The following is a 21,819-nucleotide window of genomic DNA, read 5'->3' as shown; positions in this document are numbered from 1 at the left end:
GAACACTTAATAAGAATAAGAATATATTTGTGAGATAACAATAAGTGTTCCTTGCTATGCAAGAACACTTAATAAAAATAAGAATAAGAATATATTTGTGAGATAACAATAAGTGTTCCTTGCTATGCAAGAACACTTAATAAGAATAAGAATATACTTGTGAGATAACAATAAGTGTTCCTTGCTATGCAAGAACACTTAATAAGAATATATTTGTGAGATAACAATAAGTGTTCCTTGCTATGCAAGAACACTTAATAAGAATATACTTGTGAGATAACAATAAGTGTTCCTTGCTATGCAAGAACACTTAATAAGAATAAGAATATATATGTGAGATAACAATAAGTGTTCCTTGCTATGCAAGAACACTTAATAAGAATAAGAATATATTTGTGAGATAACAATAAGTGTTCCTTGCTATGCAAGAACACTTAATAAGAATATATTTGTGAGATAACAATAAGTGTTCCTTGCTATGCAAGAACACTTAATAAGAATATACTTGTGAGATAACAATAAGTGTTCCTTGCTATGCAAGAACACTTAATAAGAATATACTTGTGAGATAACAATAAGTGTTCCTTGCTATGCAAGAACACTTAATAAGAATAAGAATATATATGTGAGATAACAATAAGTGTTCCTTGCTATGCAAGAACACTTAATAAGAATAAGAATATATTTGTGAGATAACAATAAGTGTTCCTTGCTATGCAAGAACACTTAATAAGAATATATTTGTGAGATAACAATAAGTGTTCCTTGCTATGCAAGAACACTTAATAAGAATATATTTGTGAGATAACAATAAGTGTTCCTTGCTATGCAAGAACACTTAATAAGAATATATATGTGAGATAACAATAAGTGTTCCTTGCTATGCAAGAACACTTAATTAAGTGTTCTTGCATAGCAAGGAACACTTATTGTTATCTCACATATATATTCTTATTCTTATTATAGCCATATTTGCCACGCTAACTCCTCCCACAGTTTTTACACTACAAAGACAAGTAATATATCAAAACGTGCGGATTGTTCCCGATCGGATTGCTATTACTTTGTGGAACGTTTCGCCAAATCGTTCAAGAAATATCGCGGTTTTTGCGGCGAAATTTTCCCATAGGAATGCATTGAGCAGCAGAGCACAGCTAGAGTGTGCAAAGGAAAAATCAGAAAAATCAGAACATGATTTGTAAACTGCCTGTTAGGAATGGACTGGCCAGCAATGGTGGGACTCACCTGCCTTTTGATCTGCAGTACCAGGGCTGGCCAGCGGGTGCTCCCAGCAATCAGAGACTCAACCTTTCAGCCAGCTAACACCTGGAACTGATGATACTGGTGTATTTAAGGGATGGCCAGACTTGCAGACTCTGCCTTGGTGTTGTGTTTGTCCTGGGCCCTGTATCTGTCCTGCATCCTGTTTCTGTTCCTTTGCTGACTGCTACCTGTTCTGATCCCTGGCTTGTGACCCGGACCATCCCTCTGTCTGACCCTCTGTACTACGCTGCTTGCTACCTGTTCTGATCCCTGGCTTGTGACCCGGACCATCCCTCTGCCTGACCCTCTGTACTATGCTGCGTGCTACCTGCTGAACCTGGCCTGTGACCCCGACCATTCTCCGCTTGCTCCCCCTGTACCTACCTGCCCAATTGATATTGACCCGGCCTGCCTGACGACGCTTGCTTGTATATACTGTTATCTGTGGGTGGTTTGGTTTGGTTTGTTTGCACCGTATTATGTTTTAGTATTGCACTGCGTTTATGTTTGTACTGTTAGTGTTAATAAATTATATTGTTTATAACATATCTGAGGTCTGCGTTTCCCTGCTTCAGTCACACACCTCTGGTCATACCTGGGAGCCCTGACATTACACCAAGGCCAATCCTGACCAGAAGTGGCTGCACAGGGAGGCCATCTTGGCTTGTTGATGGGAAGGATGGATCTTGAGGAGGTTGAGTATTTATATCTGCTAGTGTTTGATGACAGGGAGTATGCTTATCAAACTCTGAAGGAGTATACCCGGGATGAATTGCTAGAATGTATACGGCTCGCTCATGTTCTAGTAGATCAGGGCACAGTGTTCTCTGAGGTGCAGCCATTGATTGAGGTTTGTGCAGAGTTGGTTTCATCTGGTTCCCCCGAATGCAGGGATGAATTTTTGCCACCATTTAGTGCAGACCAGGTAGAGTCTCTGGTGTGGTTATTAGAGGATGATGTGGGTTACTTTCTGGAGCGTTATTCCACATGTTCACCACAGACACTGAGAGATTGTATAAACGCAGTGCAGTCATTGACCAGACAGACTTTGTGTAAGCTCAGCTTTGTTCAACCCATACTGCAGACATGGACAGATTTGTTGCACCCAGCCTCAGTCAGCTTACAAAGACCCAGTCCTGCTTCTAACTCTACTCCTGTATTCCCACCAGCTCCTCCAGTTACAGCCCAGTATACTTGGCTATCTACCGCATGTCAGTACCCTGTTCCCACTCGCTGCACCTATCCTGCCTTTAACCCTGTAAAAAAGCCCTCTGTAGCAACTGCTCCCTCTCCTGTTCCATCCTCCAGTTCTTCTCTGTCTCCAGCTGCTCCATTCGTTTGCAGACCTGCGTTTACTTGCAGTGCTCCAGTAGTTAAAACCAGAAAAAAGCGAAAATTCTTTCCAACCAATACCGTCCTGCCAGTATCCAAACCGGTGAGCCTGCCTTCCGTGGTTCAGACTGATGCCTGTACGCAGCCTGATGCCTCTACTCGGCCTGAAGCCTGTGCTCGGCCTGAAGCCTGTGCTCGGCCTGAAGCCTGTGCTCGGCCTGAAGCCTGTGCTCGGCCTGAAGCCTGTGCTCGGCCTGAAGCCTGTGCTCGGCCTGAAGCCTCTGCTCGGCCTGATGCCTCTACTCGGCCTGATGCCTCTACTCGGCCTGATGCCTCTACTCGGCCTGATGCCTCTACTCGGCCTGATGCCTCTACTCGGCCTGATGCCTCTACTCGGCCTAATGCCTCTACCCAGCATGATGAACTGATCCAGCCTGACGATCCTATTAGGCCAGTTGACTCGATACCCGCTGTTGATCCAGATGATCCGGTGCCCGCTGTCGTGCCAATTGACTCAGAGCCCGCTGTCGTACCTAGTGACTCGGTGCCCACTGCCTTGCCAGATGACGCGGTGCCCGCTGGCAAGCCAAATGACCTGATGCCTGGTGACCTAGTGTCCGCTGTCATACCTGATGACCCGATGCCCGCTGTCGAGCCAGACAATCCGGTACCTGATGACCCGGTGCCCACTGTCGTGCCTGTTGACTCGGAGACCACTGCCTTGCCAGATGACGCGGTGCCCGCTGTCGAGCCAAATGACCTGATGCCTGGTGACTCGATGCCCGCTGTCCAGCCAGACGATTCAATGTCTGCCCCGGGGCCCGCGGTCATGCCAGTTGACTCGGAGCCCACTGCCTTGCCAGATGACGCGGTGCTTGCTGTCGAGCCAAATGACTTGATGCCTGGTGACCCGATGCCCGCTGTCCAGTCAGACGATCCAATGTCTAACCCAGTGCCCGCGGTCATACCAGTTGACTCGGAGCCCACTGCCTTGCCAGATGACGCGGTGCCCGCGGTCGAGCCAAATGACCTGATGCCTGGTGACCCGATGCCCGCTGTCCAGCCAGACGATTCAATGTCTGCCCCGGTGCCCGCGGTCATGCCAGTTGACTCGGAGCCCACTGCCTTGCCAGATGACGCGGTGCCCGCTGTCGAGCCAAATGACCTGATGCCTGGTGACCCGATGCCCGCTGTCCAGCCAGACCATCCAATGTCTGACCCAGTGCCTGCGGTCATACCAGTTGACTCGGAGCCCACTGTCGTGCCTGGTGTCTCGGTGCCCGCCGCTCCGCCTGGGGGCCCGAGACCTGTTGCTCCGCTTGGGGGTCCAGCGCCCGCCGCTCCGCCTGGGGATCCGGCGCCCGCCGCCCCGCCTGGGGGCCCGAGACCTGTCGCTCCGCCTGAGGGCCCGAGACCTGTCGCTCCGCCTGGGGGTCTGGCACCTGCCGCTCCGCTTGAGGGCCCGAGACCTGTCGCTCCTCCTGGGGTTCCGGCGCCCGCCGCTCCGCCTGAGGGCCCGAGACCTGTCGCTCCACCTAGGGGTCCGGCGCCCGCCGCTCCGCCTGAGGGCCCGAGACCTGTCGCTCCATCTGGGGGTCCGGCGCCCGCCCCTCCGCCTGAGGGCCCGAGACCTTTCGCTCCTCCTGGGGGTCCGGCGCCCGCCGCTCCGCCTGAGGGCCCGAGACCTGTCGCTCCGCCTGGGGGTCCGGCGCCCGCCGCTCCGCCTGAGGGCCCGAGACCTGTCGCTCCTCCTGGGGGTCCGGCGCCCGCCGCTCCGCCTGAGGGCCCGAGACCTGTCGCTCCGCCTGGGGGTCCGGCTCCCGCCGCTCCGCCTGAGGGCCCGAGACCTGTCGCTCCGCCTGGGGGTCCGGCGCCCGCCGCTCCGCCTGAGGGCCCGAGACCTGTCGCTCCGCCTGGGGGTCCGGCGCCCGCCGCTCCGCCTGAGGGCCCGAGACCTGTCGCTCCGCCTGGGGGTCCGGCGCCCGCCGCTCCGCCTGAGGGCCCGAGACCTGTCGCTCCGCCTGGGGGTCCGGCGCCCGCCGCTCCGCCTGAGGGCCCGAGACCTGTCGCTCCGCCTGGGGGTCCGGCGCCCGCCGCTCCGCCTGGGGGCACGATGCCTGTCGCCCCGCCTGGGGGCACGGTGCCTGTCGCCCCGCCTGGGGGCCCGGTGCCTGTCGCCCCGCCTGGGGGCCCGGTGCCTGTCGCCCCGCCCGGGGGCCCGGTGCCTGCTGCTCCACCCGGGGGCCCGGTGCCTGCTGCTCCGCCCGGGGGCCCGGTGCCTGCTGCTCCGCCCGGGGGCCCGGTGCCTGCTGCTCCGCCCGGGGGCCCGGTGCCTGCTGATCCGCCCGGGGGCCCGGTGCCTGCTGCTTCGCCTGGTAATCCGATGTGCCTCTGCCCGGAGTCCTGCCCGATGTGCCTCTGCCCGGAGTCCTGCCCGATGTGCCTCTGCCCGGAGTCCTGCCCGATGTGCCTCTGCCCGGTGTGCCTCTGCCCGGAGTCCTGCCCGATGTGCCTCTGCCCGGAGTCCTGCCCGATGTGCCTCTGCCCGATGTGCCTCTGCCCGGAGTCCTGCCCGATGTGCCTCTGCCCGGAGTCCTGCCTGATGTGCCTCTGCCCGATGTGCCTCTGCCCGGAGTCCTGCCCGATGTGCCTCTGCTCGATGTGCCTCTGCCCGGAGTCCTGCCCGGTGTGCCAGTCTTTGATATCCCGCCAGTTGCCAGACCCGGGCGGTGGAACATTTTGCCCAGCTAGGACTGTTTGGAGCGTCCTGAGGCCGCTCCTTGAGGGGGGGGTACTGTTAGGAATGGACTGGCCAGCAATGGTGGGACTCACCTGCCTTTTGATCTGCAGTACCAGGGCTGGCCAGCGGGTGCTCCCAGCAATCAGAGACTCAACCTTTCAGCCAGCTAACACCTGGAACTGATGATACTGGTGTATTTAAGGGATGGCCAGACTTGCAGACTCTGCCTTGGTGTTGTGTTTGTCCTGGGCCCTGTATCTGTCCTGCATCCTGTTTCTGTTCCTTTGCTGACTGCTACCTGTTCTGATCCCTGGCTTGTGACCCGGACCATCCCTCTGTCTGACCCTCTGTACTACGCTGCTTGCTACCTGTTCTGATCCCTGGCTTGTGACCCGGACCATCCCTCTGCCTGACCCTCTGTACTATGCTGCTTGCTACCTGCTGAACCTGGCCTGTGACCCCGACCATTCTCCGCTTGCTCCCCCTGTACCTACCTGCCCAATTGATATTGACCCGGCCTGCCTGACGACGCTTGCTTGTATATACTGTTATCTGTGGGTGGTTTGGTTTGTTTGCACCGTATTATGTTTTAGTATTGCACTGCGTTTATGTTTGTACTGTTAGTGTTAATAAATTATATTGTTTATAACATATCTGAGGTCTGCGTTTCCCTGCTTCAGTCACACACCTCTGGTCATACCTGGGAGCCCTGACACTGCCATCACTCTATCATTTTCAAGCCCACCTACACATATCTTATATCAAAACGTTCAGCTAACCCTGCTGTCACTAAAAATGTTCACGGCTAGGACATACTCCTGATAATTTTCAGAATATGACCATTTGTTTGCACCTCACCCCTTTGACTTTCATTGAAACTTCACTCACAGCCACCTGAAATGTTAAGGGACGTTTTTAAACTGCGACTGTGCCTTCATTTTTAATATTGCAGAGACATACTATATATCAAAATTTAGGTCTGTTTCTTGTGATTGTCACAATATAAACCTTTTCACGGTAGCATTTATACTTTTAAAACTACAAGCGTTTGAAGATGGCAATCGCCAGTGAACTTGGCAAGTTTAAAAAGCCTGTTTAGAACAGCCATGCTGACATTCCTCTCAGAGTGAGTTGTCATAGCAACCCAGCTGTCTCAGCACAGTGAGCCTACTCCGCCCTCTCCAGGTGCAGCAACCAAAGGTCACTCAAGAGGCAGATGACTCACCAGGCTGGACTGTGAGCTTCAAAATACAAGCTGAAATGCATTTCTCACTATCAGGCTTGCAATGTGCACTGCTTACATTTCATCAATCATTTGGTAAAGGTTGCGGCAAGAACACTTTACACAATTTCCCCAGAAATTGTAGATTTTCTAGTTATTCTTATTATAGACAAATTTACCGCCCTAACTCCTCCCACAGTTTTTACACTACATAGACAAGTAATATACCGAAACTTGCGGATTGTTCCCGATTGGTGTGCTATCACTTTGTGGAACGTTTCGCCGAATGGTTAACGAAATATCGCGGTTTTTGTGGTGAAATTGGTCCCATAGGAATGAATGGCGGAATGTTCAAAACTAGAGTGTGAGCTGAGAAATCAGGACATGATTTCTAAACTGTTATCACTCCCTCATTTTGAAGCCCACCTACACATATCTTATATCAAAATGTTCAGCTATCCCTGCTGCCACTAAAAATGACCACGGCTAAGCCATAGTCCTGATAGTTTTCACAATATGACCATTTGTTTGCAACTCACGCCGCCCATTGACTTTCATTGAAACTTCACTCGCAGCCACCTGAAATTTGAAGGGTCATTTCTAAACTGCGACTGTGCCTTCATTTTTAATATTTCAGAGACATACTATGCATCAACGTGTAGGTCTGGGTCTTGTGAGTCTCACAATATAAAGCTCTTTGCTGTAGGATTTATACTTTTAAAACTACAACTGTTTGAAGATGGCAACCGCCAGTGAAGTGAGCAAGTTGGAGCAGTTTGTTTATAAAAGCCTGTCAGCTTGCTCTGACTGAGTGAGTAACTGAAGGTGAGTCACCAGGAAGCAGACTGACCAAGGCTACAGTGTGAGCTGCAAAATAAAAGTTCAAATGCATTTCTTCAAGCTTGCCATGTGCACTGTTTACATTTCATCAATCACTTGGTTGGTGTTGGAGGCAAGAACACTTCACACAATTTCCCCAGAAATTGTAGATTTTTTAGTATTCTATATATTATTGAATCAGACAGATTTAAAAAGAACAGATTAAATATTTTTGGACGCTAATCAGATCCACCAAAAGAAATAGCATGAGCTGATTGGAAATTCAGTTGGCACCATGTGCATTCGAATGGAATGAAATTTGTATCCATTCGTTATCCAAATCCAAATTATCTAATAAATTCGAAAAATTAATTTCTTTCCCCATGGGCTTGAGCAACTATAACACCATGTGACGTCATCTGAATGAAACAAATTAAACAAATGCATTTGTTAATTTCATCATAACTTTTTTTTTTGATTCAATGACATTCGTTATTATGTCCATTTGGAGATTTCTATACATCCGAATCTCCAAAAATGAAATTTCTGTCCAAAAAAACAAATCGTAATGAAACATGCATGTCTAGGGATTAGTTACAGATAGTTGCATTCAGGGGCGGACTGACAACTCATGGGGCCCCTGGGCAATAGGGGATCATGGGGCCCCTGTGTCCTTGCCCAAACTCAAAAAAGCCTATGAAAAAGGTACCAGGGGCATCTCATGGGGCCCCCTACTGATCCCGGGCCCTCGGGCAGTGCCCAAGTTTCCAAATGGTCAGTCCACCCCTGGTTGCATATGGTTGAACCATCCTTTGACTGCACATTGTTTTTTAGGGAACCTATTGGTGAGATCCTCCCAAAGGAATCTTGCTTGCCTCCCATTCAGCCATAATGTTTTGTGTTGCTGCAATCTCTACGATGTAACATTAAATCTCAACTCAAGCTAAAATCTTTTTCCTTAGTTATGGACAGAATAGGGAAAAGACACTACATCTGTCAGGTGTTTATTAAGTATTCTTGCATGGCAAGACCACTTACTGTTATCTCACATATATATTCTTATTATTATAGCCAAATTTACCACCCTAACTCCTCCCACAGTTTTTACACTACATAGACAGTAATATACCGAAACGTGCGGATTGTTCCCAATTGGTGTGCTATTACTTTGTGGAACGTTTCGCCAAATGGTTCAAGAAATATCGGCGTTTTTGTGGTGAAATTGGTCCCATAGGAATGAATGGCGGAATGTTCAAAACTAGAGTGGGAGCTGACAAAAGCTAGAGTGGGAGCTGAAAAATCAGGACATGAATTCTAAACTGCCATCACTCCCTCATTTTCAAGCCCACCTACACAAATCTTATATCAAAACGTTCAGCTGTCCCTGCTGCCACTAAAAATGTCCACGGCTAAGCCATAGTCCTGATAGTTTTCACAATATGACCATTTGTTTGCAACTCACGCCGCCCAATGACCTTTTCACAGTTACTCCAGCCACTCCAACCACACAACAGTTACTCAAGCCACTCCACCCAGTTACTCCGCCCACTCCAGTTGTAGACTACTGGTGGAGGCAAGAACACTTCACACAATTTCCCCAGAAATTGTAGCTTTTCCAGTTTTAATTATCATTGTAGAGGTCTAACCTAAACCTATTTGAAAACAGCAACTATCCACTTTGACTATTTTAACTATATTATATTATAACTTTCCTTTTTTCATTTATTCAATTAATTGCAGAACTGAATGTAATTATATTTTTATATTCTGTATCATACCTTGATGGTGTGTTTTACCTGTTTTATGACCAATAAGTGCCTACCCATTTTGAGAAACACTTGGCAGTTTCTTCCAAAGCTATAGGCACCTTTTGCTTTTTGATTTTTGGGGTCTCATCCCCTAGACTTTTCCCTAACACTGAAATTGAGGCATATTCTGTAGTTTGAGTTTGAAGTGTCCAGATATACAACAGGCTTAAGCTAGTCATACACTAATAGACTTTCATTAGAAAATGTTTGTTTTCAGAACTATTCATTAATGGGGTCAAATCAATGTTCGTTTTTGACTATGGTGACAAACAAATTTGAAGGAGCAAGACTGAAATGTTGTCTTAAATGCTCGACTTTCTAATAGTGTGCGTGATTTTCGGTTGAGAAATTATGTTCATTTCAAATTGAATGTTAACATCAAATTCAGTTTTGAAGTATTTTAAAATGACATTCATCAAGTCTTTGTAGGCATTATTGAGTGTACCAACTAGATTTTTTTGTACAACTGTTTGTACAAAAATCCACCAGTGTATAGCCAGCTTTACTCTAAAACTGGAAATATTCAAGTTAACAATGACAGCGTCTACTGTTGATATCACATCTCACCTGTCTCATAATAATCATACACTCTCACAGTACCAGGTTTCAGGCCTTTAACCTCGATGTCCTGTTCTATCTGGATGTTAAGATGTACAGGATCATGTCCTAGCTAAGGAAACAAAAGGAGGCACACATGAGGGCTGAATATCTGCAAACAATAGATGACAAAACAATTTCTAATAAAATTAGGTAATTTTGCTCCATTCACAACATATGAGTGTAGAACTTCAACTGTATCTGCAAGATATTTAACTGACTTCATTGATTCCATGCCCTCCTCACCCAATGCTCACTTCCACTGGGACAGTCTTCTTCTTAAAGGCCAAGTACACCTTTAACCACTAGCCTACTGGGCACTTTCACACCTTTCCTGCCCAGGCCAATTTTCAGCTTTCAGCGCTGTCGCACTTTGAATGACAATTGCGTGGTCATACAACACTGTACCCATATGACATTTTTATAATTTTTTTGAGACAGATAGAGCTTTCTTTTGGTGGAATTTAATCCCCTCTGGGTTTTTTATTTTTTGATAAACAAATCAATAACAACTGAAAATTTTGAAAAAAAAAGTTTTTTTCTTTGTTTCTGTTATAAAATTTTGTAAATGAGTAATTTTTCTCTTTCACTGATATGCGCTAATGAGGCTTCAGTGATGGGCACTGATAGGCTGCACTGATGGACACTGATGAGGAGGCACTGATGGGCATTGACAGGTATCACTGGTGGGAATTTACAGACATCACTGACGGGCACTGAAAGGCAGTATTCATATATGCCACTGTCAGGCAGCACTGATAGGCAGCACTGACGGGCACTGTTAGGTGGCACTGAAAGGTGGCAATGAGGGGCACTGATAGGTGGCACTGATAGGTGGCACTGACTGACTGGCACTGATAGGTGGCACTGATAGATGGCACTGATAGGTGTGCACTGGTAGAAACTGATATGTGGCATCGATGGGCAATGACAGGTGGCATTGATGGATACTGACAGGTGGCACTGATGGGGCTACACTGATCATCAGGGCACTGATCAACAGTGCCCTTATGATCAGTGTAGATGTCCCCTCTGAGGAATGCCGATTACCGGCTCTCCTCCCCTCACGGCTGTCAGCGTGACAGCTCGTGAGGAGATAAATGCAGACAACCGGCATTTCCTTATTTACATGCGATCAGCTGTGATTGGACACAGCTAATCACATGACAGAGGCAAAGACATCGGCTCTTTCCACTGATCGGTGATCCGCTGTGTCCCAGGGACACAGACACAGATTTAGTCATTGTGGCATATAACGTCTTTATCAATATAACCTAGTTTCAAAAACAAACAAAAATATTGCTTTTTTGACAAATAGAAGTGCAACTTTAAAATATAAAAAAACACAAAAAACTGTAAACTCTATTGCCTGTAATGTCTTTGCACATATTACTTGAATATATTACCAGCATGAAATCTTAACCGCTTCCCGACCACTCTATAGCAGAACTACTACTACAGGGCGGCAAGGCTGTGCAAAATCATGTATATATACATGATTTTGCATTTCTGGGTAGGGGGCGCGCACGGTTGGTTGGTTGGTTGGTTGGCTACAGCTCTTGGTCACCGGGTCCTGGCTGGCACCCGGTAATTGCCGAGGAACACTGACAGGGGAGAGGTCTGTATGTAAACAATACAGATCTCTCCCTTATCAGCACCAACATGCTGCTTTGTATTGCTCTGCATAGCAGAGCAATACAAAGCAGCATGCTTACATAGTAAACCGCACACAGTTAACCCTTTGAGCGCCCCAGATGTTAACCCCTTCCTGTCCAGTGCCATTAGTACAGTGTCAGTGCTTTTTATTAGCACTGATCACTGTATTAGTGTCACTGGGGATGTCAGTGGCAGTTAGTCCCCCCCCCCCCTCCAGTGTCCCACCGCAGTCCCGCCATGAGTCGCTGATCACCACCATTACTAGTATTTAAAAAAATACAAAATTACAGTATATATACTGCCATTTGTAGACACTATACAGTGGGGATCGAAAGTTTGGGCACCCCAGCTAAAAATTTGTATTAATGTGCATAAAAAAGCCAAGGAAAGATGGAAAAATCTCCAAAAGGCATCAAATTACAGATTAGACATTCTTATAATATGTCAACAAAAGTTAGATTTTATTTCCATCATTTACACTTTCAAAATAACAGAAAACAAAAAAAATGGCATCTGCAAAAGTTTGGGCACCCTGCAGAATTTATAGCATGCACTGCCCCCTTTGCAAAGCTGAGACCTGCAAGTGTCATGGATTGTTCTCAATCATCGTCTGGGAAGACCAGGTGATGTCAATCTCAAAGGTTTTAAATGCCCAGACTCATCTGACCTTGCCCCAACAATCAGCACCATGGGTTCTTTTAAGCAGTTGTCTAGAAAACTGAAACTGAAAATAGTTGACGCTCACAAAGCTGGAGAAGGCTATAAGAAGATAGCAAAGCATTTTCAGATGTCAATATCCTCTGTTTGGAATGTAATTAAGAAATGACAGTCATCAGGAACAGTGGAAGTTAAAGCAAGATCTGGAAGACCAAGAAAAATATCAGACAGAACAGCTCGCAGGATTGTGAGAAAAACAATTCAAAACCCACGTTTGACTGCACGATCCCTCCAGAAAGATCTGGCAGACACTGGAGTTGTGGTACACTATTCCACTATAAAGAGATACTTGTACAAATATGGTCTTCATGGAAGAGTCATCAGAAGAAAACCTCTTCTACGTCCTCACCACAAAAATCATCGTTTGAACTTTGCAAATGAACATATAGACAAGCCTGATGCATTTTGGAAACAAGTTCTGTGGACTGATGAGGTTAAAATTGAACTTTTTGGCCGGAATGAGCAAAGGTACGTTTGGAGAAGAAGGTGCACAGAATTTAATGAAAAGAACCTCTGTCCAACTGTTAAGCATGGGGTTGGATCAATCATGCTTTGGGGTTGTGTTGCAGCCAGTGGCACAGGGAACATCTCACGAGTAGAAGGGAAAATGGATTCAATAAAATTTCAGCAAATTTTGGATGGTAACTTGATGCCATCTGTGAAAAAGATGAAGTTAAAGAGAGGGTGGCTTCTACAAATGGATAATGATCCTAAACACACCTCGAAATCCACGGGGGATTACATCAAGAGGCGTAAACTGAAGGTTTTGCCATTGCCTTCACAATCTCCTGACCTCAACATAATTGAAAATCTATGGATAGACCTTAAAAGAGCAGTGCGTGACAGACAGCCCAGAAATCTCAAAGAACTGGAAGACTTTTGTAAGGAAGAATGGGCAAAGATACCTCAAACAAGAATTGAAAGACTCTTGGCTGGCTACAAAAAGTGTTTACAAGCTGTGATACTTGCCAAAGGGGGCAGTACAAGCTATTAACTCTGCAGGGTGCCCAAACTTTTGCAGACGCCATTTTTTTGTTTTCTGTTATTTTGAAAGTGTAAATGATGGAAATAAAATCTAACTTTTGTTGACATATTATAAGAATGTCTAATCTGTAATTTGATGCCTTTTGGAGATTTTTCCATCTTTCCTTGGCTTCTTTATGCACATTAATACAAATGTTTAGCTGGGGTGCCCAAACGTTTGATCCCCACTGTAACTTTCAAGTAAACCAATTAATTTACACATATTGGGATTTTGTTTTAGCAAAGACATGTAGCAGAATACATTTTGGCCTAAATTTATGATGAAATTAAATTTTTTAAATTTTTTACTGGATATTTTTATTAACAAAAAGTTAAAAATATTGTTTTTTTTTTCAAAATTGTCGGTCTTTTTTTGTTTATAGCGCAAAAAATAAAAAACGCAGAGGCAATCAAATACTCCATTTGTTGGAAAAAATTAATTTGGGTGCAGCGTTGCATGACTGCGCAATTGTCAGTTAAAGTAACACATCGCCGTATTGCAAAAAATGGCCTGGTCAGGAAGGGGGGTAAATCCTCTGGAGGACAAGTGGTTAAGAAAAAAAAATAAGAAAAGCTTTTTTTTTTCTTATTTTTTTTCTTTCAGCAGTTTAGTAGATCTAAGACACTTATTCTTATGTGTTAGTGCAATGTTAATTTTTACGTCAAATTTCAATTTAGTTTTAGTCGTAGTCATATTTTAGTCTTTTGACTAAAATGCCATTTTAGTCGTATTTTAATCATCTGAATGAAGCAGAGCAAAATGGAGGGGAGAGAGAAATGAGAGCAAAGGTGGGCAGAAAATCACACCTGGAGAAATAGAGCTTGCAGGCACTGGCTGTGGAGTACACTGTAGACTGAGGCAAGAAGCAGAAAAGGAACTATGGCTGGCTGCTACCCGAGAAAAAGGTAATTGAACACAGGTATAGAGCTCCAGGCTGCACACCTGCCTGTGTGGACTGAGCTGCTACAAGACCCAGAGAGGAGCAATAGTGTGAACTGACACCTGCACTGCCCCAATCTGCTGTGTGCTGCCTGTTGTGAGGCCTGAGATGCTGCCATTGTTGACTGAGAGTGCTGGCCACAAGGACCTGTATGTGGAAAAGCTACTGTGAGCTCTGGGTAAAGCTTCTGCACTGTGTTCAGCAGTGGCTGTGTCACTGCCTTGTGCCTGCTAGGGACTGAGCCACTAAAGGTACTGTGTAGTGCCGATGCTGAGGACTCCAGGGAGGGAGAAGGCTGAAGTTTCATCCAACACTGGCTTGAATGGAAAGCCATGTGCTTGCAATCTGACCACTCACCAGACTTCATGAAGATGAATTAGGATCACTGGGAGTGGCGAGAGGCCGTTTATCCACTTATTTAATACTGACCCTTCTGATGTTTATGCAGCTAAAAGTTGTTGCCTGTGGAGAGAGTTGGCCTTGCACACTCTACTTTTTTCACATCAGAGTATCAATACTCTTTTTGTGAGTGAGTGCTGCAATGAGAGATCCAGGGCCCCAGTGCCAGCATTTAGATACAATGGCCAGTGGTGTTTTCTTTAAATCTCACTCAGGTCACCTAGATAGTTTGCTTTTTTTTTTTATAACAGATTTGATTATTGTCTCTTTTATAAAAAATTATGTGCTGCTTTAGCTGCTCTATTGAGTTGTACTATCATTGTTGGTTGCTCCACTTATTTCTTATCCTTTTGTCTTATCCTTTTAGGGCTTTTGTCTGTCCGATAGACAGTGGCTCCTCTGAGAGTGAGCGATACAGTGGTAGAAATTTTAATTTACTAAGTGTGTGCTAGCAACATTTTATATATTATCTTTGTGTGTTTTGTTACTGCAGATATTGATTTGAAGGTTCAGGTGGATGCTAATTTTGTTAATTTATTTACATGACTTCAAAATATCTCAGTGTTCCTGAAGAAGCTTACTGCTAAGCTCATTGCACTAAGCTGCTCTCACTCTATTGCGCCAATTTTGAGATAAGAGTGATAAGCATTGACCATCAGAGGTGCCGACATGCAAATTTTTACATCTGTTTACATATGAAACTGTGTAGCTTCCAATTTTATGGTTCTGGAAAATGTTTTAATAGATTTAGTATATTACATTTTAAATATATTAACATAATATTCAGTGCTGCTATTTGTACAGTAGGTGGCACCTCTGAACTACCTGTTGTAACTAATAGTGTTTGTTTCTACACCTATTTTTAGTTATACTTTAATGAGTTAATAGATATAAACACGAAAATCAAAATACAGTAAACCCAAACCTCATTCAGATAAAATGTCACCAAGTCATTGTTGATCTCACTTCTTTGGATCACATGTTTTCTCTCCAGCTGTGTAGAGAAAATACTGTTATGTATTAGAAGGTATTATGACTCTTCAGAGTTCAGTACGCACATGATTGTATTAGACCACCCAAAGCCACTGCATGATTATTAGCTGATCCTTCTAAAATCAGAAAAGTCTGATGATCGTGAAATGTCTATTGTAACCATTGCCATGACTAGGCTGGGACCATCCTCAAGTAAATTTATGAAACAAAGATCTGACTTTCATTCTCGAAATTCTAACCTCAAAACTGAGAAATGTGACTTTTGAGTCTGAATTCTGACTTTGAAACTCAGGATTTTGAATTTTAATAATATAATTTGGACTTTTCATTTCAGAACTGTGACTTTAATCACATCATTCTGAGTTTCAAAGTCATAATTCTTAGATAATAAAGTAAAATTTTTGACTTTATATCTTAGAGTTCTGATATTCAGACTGAGAATTCTGACTTTTTTTCGAAAATATATTTTTTAGAATGGCCCCAGTGTCTTTTGTATATTTCATATCATTATATATAACCCCAGTCATATATACAGTTGTGACCAAAATTATTCAACCCCCACTGAAATTGAGTGTTTTGGCCAGTTTGACATTGCTTTTGATCATTCAGTCATCTTGCTTACATTTACATTAAAGAGGCACTTGTAGGTCAGACAAATATAACATAACAGTTATAATGAAATAACCACAAATGTCTTTTCTGTGCTCACAGCATTATCAGTTTTATTCAACCCCCAAGTGACATTCAATCTTAGTACTTAGTACAGCATCCTTTTACAGTTATAACAGCTTTTAAACGTGAAGCATAGCTTGACACAAGTGTCTTGCAGCGATCTACGGGTATCTTCGCCCATTCTTCATGGGCAAAGGCCTCCAGTTCAGTCACATTCTTAGGCTTGCGCACTGCAACTGCTTTCTTTAAGTCCCACCAGAGGTTCTCAATCGGATTTAAGTCTGGTGACTGCGATGGCCACTCCAAAATGTTCCAGCCTTTCCTCTGCAACCATGCTCTAGTGGACTTGGAGGTATGCTTGGGATCATTGTCCTGTTGAAAGGTCCAACGTCTCCCAAGCCTCAGGTGTGTGACGGACTGCATCACGTTTCCATCCAATATCTCCTGGTACTGAAGAGAATTCATGGTACCTTGCACACGCTGAAGCTTCCCTGTACCTGCAGAAGCAAAACAGCCCCAAAGCATGATTGACCCTCCACCATGCTTCACAGTAGGCAAGGTGTTCTTTTCATCATAGGCCTTGTTCTTCCTCCTCCAAACATAGCGTTGATCCATGGGCCCAAACAGTTCTAATTTTGTTTCATCAGTCCACAGAACACTATCCCACAACTTTTGTGGTTTGTCCACATGGCTTTTGGCATACTGCAGTCGACTCTTCTTATTCTTTGGAGACAGCAAGGGGGTACGCCTGGGAGTTCTGGCACGGAGGCCTTCATTACGCAGTGTGCGTCTTATTGTCTGGGCTGAAACTTCTGTACCCACATCTGACAAATCTTTTCTCAGTTCCTCAGCAGTCACACGGGGACTTCTCTCCACTCTACGCTTCAGGTAGCGCACAGCAGTCGAAGTCAGCATCTTCTTTCTGCCACGACCAGGTAGCGTTTCAACAGTGCCCTTTGCCTTGAATTTGCGAATGATGCTTCCTAAGGTGTCTCTTGGTATGTTTAACATCTTTGCAATCTTCTTATAGCCATTGCCCTTCCTGTGAAGAGAAATCACCTCTTCTCTTGTCTTCCTGGACCATTCTCTTGCCTTCACCATGTTTGTAACCACACCAGTAAATGTCTAGAAGGAGCTGAGTATCACAGTCATTTTAAAGCTGCCTAATTGGTGCTTATTATGCTTGATTGCTGCTCGGTGACATCCACAGGTGTTTTCAATACCTGATGGAAAGCACCTGTATGAACCTCTGTTCTTCAGAGTGGTAGTCTTTAAGGGGTTGAATAATTGTGGCAATGAAGAAACCACATAAGAACCATTTACTACTGTATTACATAAACAATTGATGTCATTTTAGTTGCATTTGGGTAGTTACAACGTCCTTGTAGGATTTGATTCTGAATACAATTCCAAATGTACACTATAGTCCCTAAACCCCTTTACAGCATTGGGGGTTGAATAATTTTGGTCACAACTGTACTCTCACACATAAAAGGATCTGTCTGTGTAGACGCCACTTACAGAGTAGCCATCCAAAAGTCTTGAGAATGCTGCTGGGCATCATCATCTTGGATGTCATGTCAGTTAGCCCAGAAAATTCAGAACTGATCATTCAAGTGACACTCAATAACTTTCAAGGTTCTGTGGAACCCTAGGGTTCCTCCAGAGTAGGAAAACACAAAGAAAAATGGCAATGACATACCTCTCTTAATGAGCTTTTCACAGGAATGTAGCCAGTCAAAATTTTCACCTCTATAATAGCCATATTGGATGTCTCTCGAGCACCTGTGTATCTGCAAACATTTTTAAATAGGTGTAGCGTGGTTTTATTGTTCAGTATGAAACCCCCAAAACACCCCAGAAATTACAGTTAGGAAATAATCATCACTATTTTCCTTTGTTGATTGTCCTACAGAGCTTCATAGTTTGTATTTTATTTCAGTTTTGTTTTGCCTTCTATTTAGACATGTGCATGAAAAAATAAAGAATTTCATTTTGTCATATTTGTTATGTTGAACCTATTTTTCATATTTTCAGCATTTGTTTCGTATATTTGTTAGTCTGTGTGGCTTTGAAAAATTTAGCAGTTTTACAGTTTTTCCAGAAGATTCCTAAATATTCAATATATTATTGAATCACTATTTGAATTGGAAGGATTCAATATATTCGGAAGCTAGTCCAACCAACCAAGAGAAATGGCATGAGCTGATTGATTAGACAATACTCACTGGCACCATGTGCATCTGAAATAACAAATGGAACCAAATTTAATTCTAGTTCGGGTAACGAATGGTTCTATCAAACAAATTTGAAAATCAAATTCATTTCCCCAATTACTATCGCATTATGTGATGTCATACAAATGAAACAAATGCATTAGTTAATGTCGTTATAATGTCGTTATAACTTTTGTTTTGATTCGTTGACATTCGCTACTATGTGCATTCAGGGATTTGTATACATTTGAATCTCCAAAAATGAAATTTACGTCTAAAAAACGAATCCTAATGAAATGCACATATCTACTTCTACTGCTAGGCCAGCAGTTCAGTATATCTGTGAATCTAATTCTGATACAAGTGCTTGATGAGCATGAAGCTACTAAATGGAAAAACAAAATAAACCGTAAACATACATCCAAGTATTACCAAACAATAGAAATGGCAATACTTATATTTCTGCATTCCTGCTATAAAAAAATATTTTAAGCAACAGACAGCATGGATTCATGACAGACAAAAGTTATCAAACAAATCTGATTTCTTTTATGAGGAGGTGAGCGGTGGACGTGGTATACTTGGACAGAGGGATGGCGGTGGACGTGGTATACTTGGACAGAGGGTGGCGGTGGACTTGGTATACTTGGACAGAGGGTGGCGGTGGACGTGGTATACTTGGATTTTGCAAAAGCGTTTGACACAGTTCCCCACACATGACTATTCTGTAAGGTAAAGTCTACGGGCTTGGAAAAATCTGAATGAAAATGGATAGAAAACTGGCTAAAAGATCGTATTCAAAGAGTAGTGGTTAATGATTCATACTCTGAATGGTCTTGGGTGGTTAGTGGTGTACCCCAAGGTTCAGTGTTGGGACCCTTACTTTTTAATATATTTATAAACAATATAGGGTCTGGGAATAAAAATACCATTTCAGTCTTTTCAGATGACACCAAGCTTTGCAGTGGAATAATGTCCTTACAGGATGTTTCCAACTGGCAAGCCGACCTCAATGCACTGTTTAATTGGGCAACTATGTGGTAAATGAGGTTTAATGTTGATAAATGTAAGATTATGCACTTGGGAGCTAAGAGTATGCATGCATCATACATACTAGGGGGAGTACAACTGGGGGAATCAATGGTGGAGAAGGATCTGGGAGTTCTGGTAAATCATAGGTCTAATAATGGCATGCAATGCCAAGCTACGGTTTCTAAAGCGAGCAAAATTCTCTCTTGTATTAAAAGAGGTACCGTATTTTCCGGTGTATAAGATGACTTTTTACCCCTTGAAAATCTTCTCAAAAGTCGGGGGTCGTCTTATACGCCGGTAACGGCATGCTGACACTTTTTAGGGGGGCGGCGCGGTTGTCCAACGGAAGGGACAGGGGTGGGCAGGGGCTGCTGTCTCTTACCTGGCTCCGGTCCCACGACAATCCGGTCCAGGAAGCGCGGCTGCTCCTTCCTTCGGTTCGTCCACTGGATGTTCGCGCGGCTGCTCGGCTCCGCCAAAATGATTGGCCGCCAGAACTGTAGCTCAGGAAAGGCACACAGGCGGCCAATCACCGGCGAGGAGGTGGAGCTGAGCGGCCCCGCGAAAATCGAGTGGAGATGAAGGTAAGTGTGCCGTGCTTAGGTGCTGCTGCAACCACATATGCTGGCTGCAGCAGCACCGTACTGGAACAGAGGTCAGCAAGTGTCAGTGGGAGGAATAGTGCCCCATCGTTGGTGTCACTGATACCAATGATGGGGCATTATTCCTCCCACTGACACCAACGATGGGGCACTTTTCCTCCCCCCCACTGACACCAACGATGGGGCACTATTCCTCCCCCCCCCACTGACACCAACGATTGGGCACTATTCCTCCCCCCCCCACTGACACCAATGATGGGGCACTATCCACCCCCCACTGACACCAATGATGGGGCACTATTCCACCCCCCACTGACACCAATGATGGGATACTATTCCTCCCCCCCCACTGACACCAACGATGGGGCACTATTCCTCCCCCCCCCCCCCACTGACACCAATGATGGGATACTATTCCTCCCACTGACACCAAAGATGGGGCACTATTCCACTGACACCAATGATGGGGTGCTACTCCCCCCCAATGATACTAATGATGGGGCACTATTCCTGCCACTGATACCAATGATGGGGCGCTATTCCTCCCATTGACACCAATGATGGGACACTATTCCTCCCACTGATACCAATGATGGGGCACTATTCCTCCCACTGACACCAGTGATGGGACACTATTCCTCCCACTGACACCAATGATGGGACACTATTCCTCCCACTGATACCAATGATGGGACACTATTCCTCCCACTGATACCAATGATGGGACACTATTCCTCCCACTGACACCAATGATGGGGCACTACTCCTTCCACTGACACCAATGATGGGGCACTATTCCTGCCACTGATACTAAATGATGGGGTGCTATTCCTCCCACTGACACCAATGATGGGGCACTATTCCTGCCACTGATACTAATGATGGGGCACTATTCCTGCCACTGACACCAATGATGGGGCACTATTCCTCCCACTGACACCAATGATGGGGCACTATTCCTCCCACTGATACCAATGATGGGGCACTATTCCTCCCACTGATACCAATGATGGGGCACTATTCCTCCCACTGACACCAATGATGGGGCACTATTCCTCCCACTGACACCAATGATGGGGCACTATTCCTCCCACTAATACCAATGATGGGGCACTATTCCTCCCACTGACACCAATGATGGGGCACTATTCCTCCCACTGACACCAATGATGGGGCACTATTCCTCCCACCGACACCAATGATGGGACACTATTCCTCCCACTGACACCAATGATGGGGCACTATTCCTCCCACTGGTGTGCACTGGAAGAGGGGTAGTCTTATACGGCGAGTATAGCCCAAACACTACATTTTAAACAGGAAAAGTAGGGGGTCGTCTTATACGCTCAGTCGTCTTATACGCCGGAAAATACGGTATATACTCCAGAGAGAGATATATCATATTACCCCTGTAAAAATCATTAGTAATTTATGTCTGGAGGAAAATAAATGTAATCTACAAATATGGAAAGGTTTCTTCACAGTAAGAGCTGTGAAAATGTGGAATAGACTCCCTCAAGAGTTGGTTTTGTCCAGCTCAGTGGATGGCTTTAAAAAAGGTCTGGATTCTTTCTTGGATAAACAGAATATAACTGGTTACTAACATTTATAGGTAAAGTTGATCCAGGAAATATCTGATTGCCTCTCGGGGGATCAGGAGATAATTTTTTCCCCTACAGGAGCAAATTGGATCATGCTTCGTTGGGTTTTTTTTGCCTGCCTCTGGATCAACTGTGGGTATAGGATTATAACTTTTTTTTTTTATGGTTGAACTGGATGGACTTTTT

At 44.9% G+C, this 21,819-nt stretch overlaps 1 protein-coding gene across 4 annotated transcripts in view; it reads right to left on the bottom strand.

Annotated features, from left to right (window-relative positions):
• LOC149451742 (alpha-2-macroglobulin-like) overlaps nt 1-21,819 on the bottom strand; it is a 293,088-nt gene that overhangs the window by 89,630 nt on the left and 181,639 nt on the right. For all 4 annotated transcript variants that reach the window (XM_089690338.1, XM_089690339.1, XM_089690341.1 and 1 more), the window contains 3 exons: nt 17,885-17,975; nt 15,443-15,511; nt 9,752-9,854 (listed from right to left, as the gene is read on the bottom strand). In XM_089690338.1, coding sequence (XP_089546464.1) covers nt 9,752-9,854; nt 15,443-15,511; nt 17,885-17,975 — 263 coding nt within the window. Of the gene's footprint in view, nt 1-9,751; nt 9,855-15,442; nt 15,512-17,884; nt 17,976-21,819 lie in introns of those variants that run through there.

The sequence above is a fragment of the Staurois parvus genome, unplaced genomic scaffold (assembly GCF_062004578.1).
Source record: "Staurois parvus isolate SC_StPar_1 unplaced genomic scaffold, SC_StPar_1.0 ptg000525l, whole genome shotgun sequence".
Taxonomy (NCBI): Eukaryota; Metazoa; Chordata; class Amphibia; order Anura; family Ranidae; genus Staurois; species Staurois parvus.
This window is presented reverse-complemented; position numbering and strand designations above follow the sequence as displayed.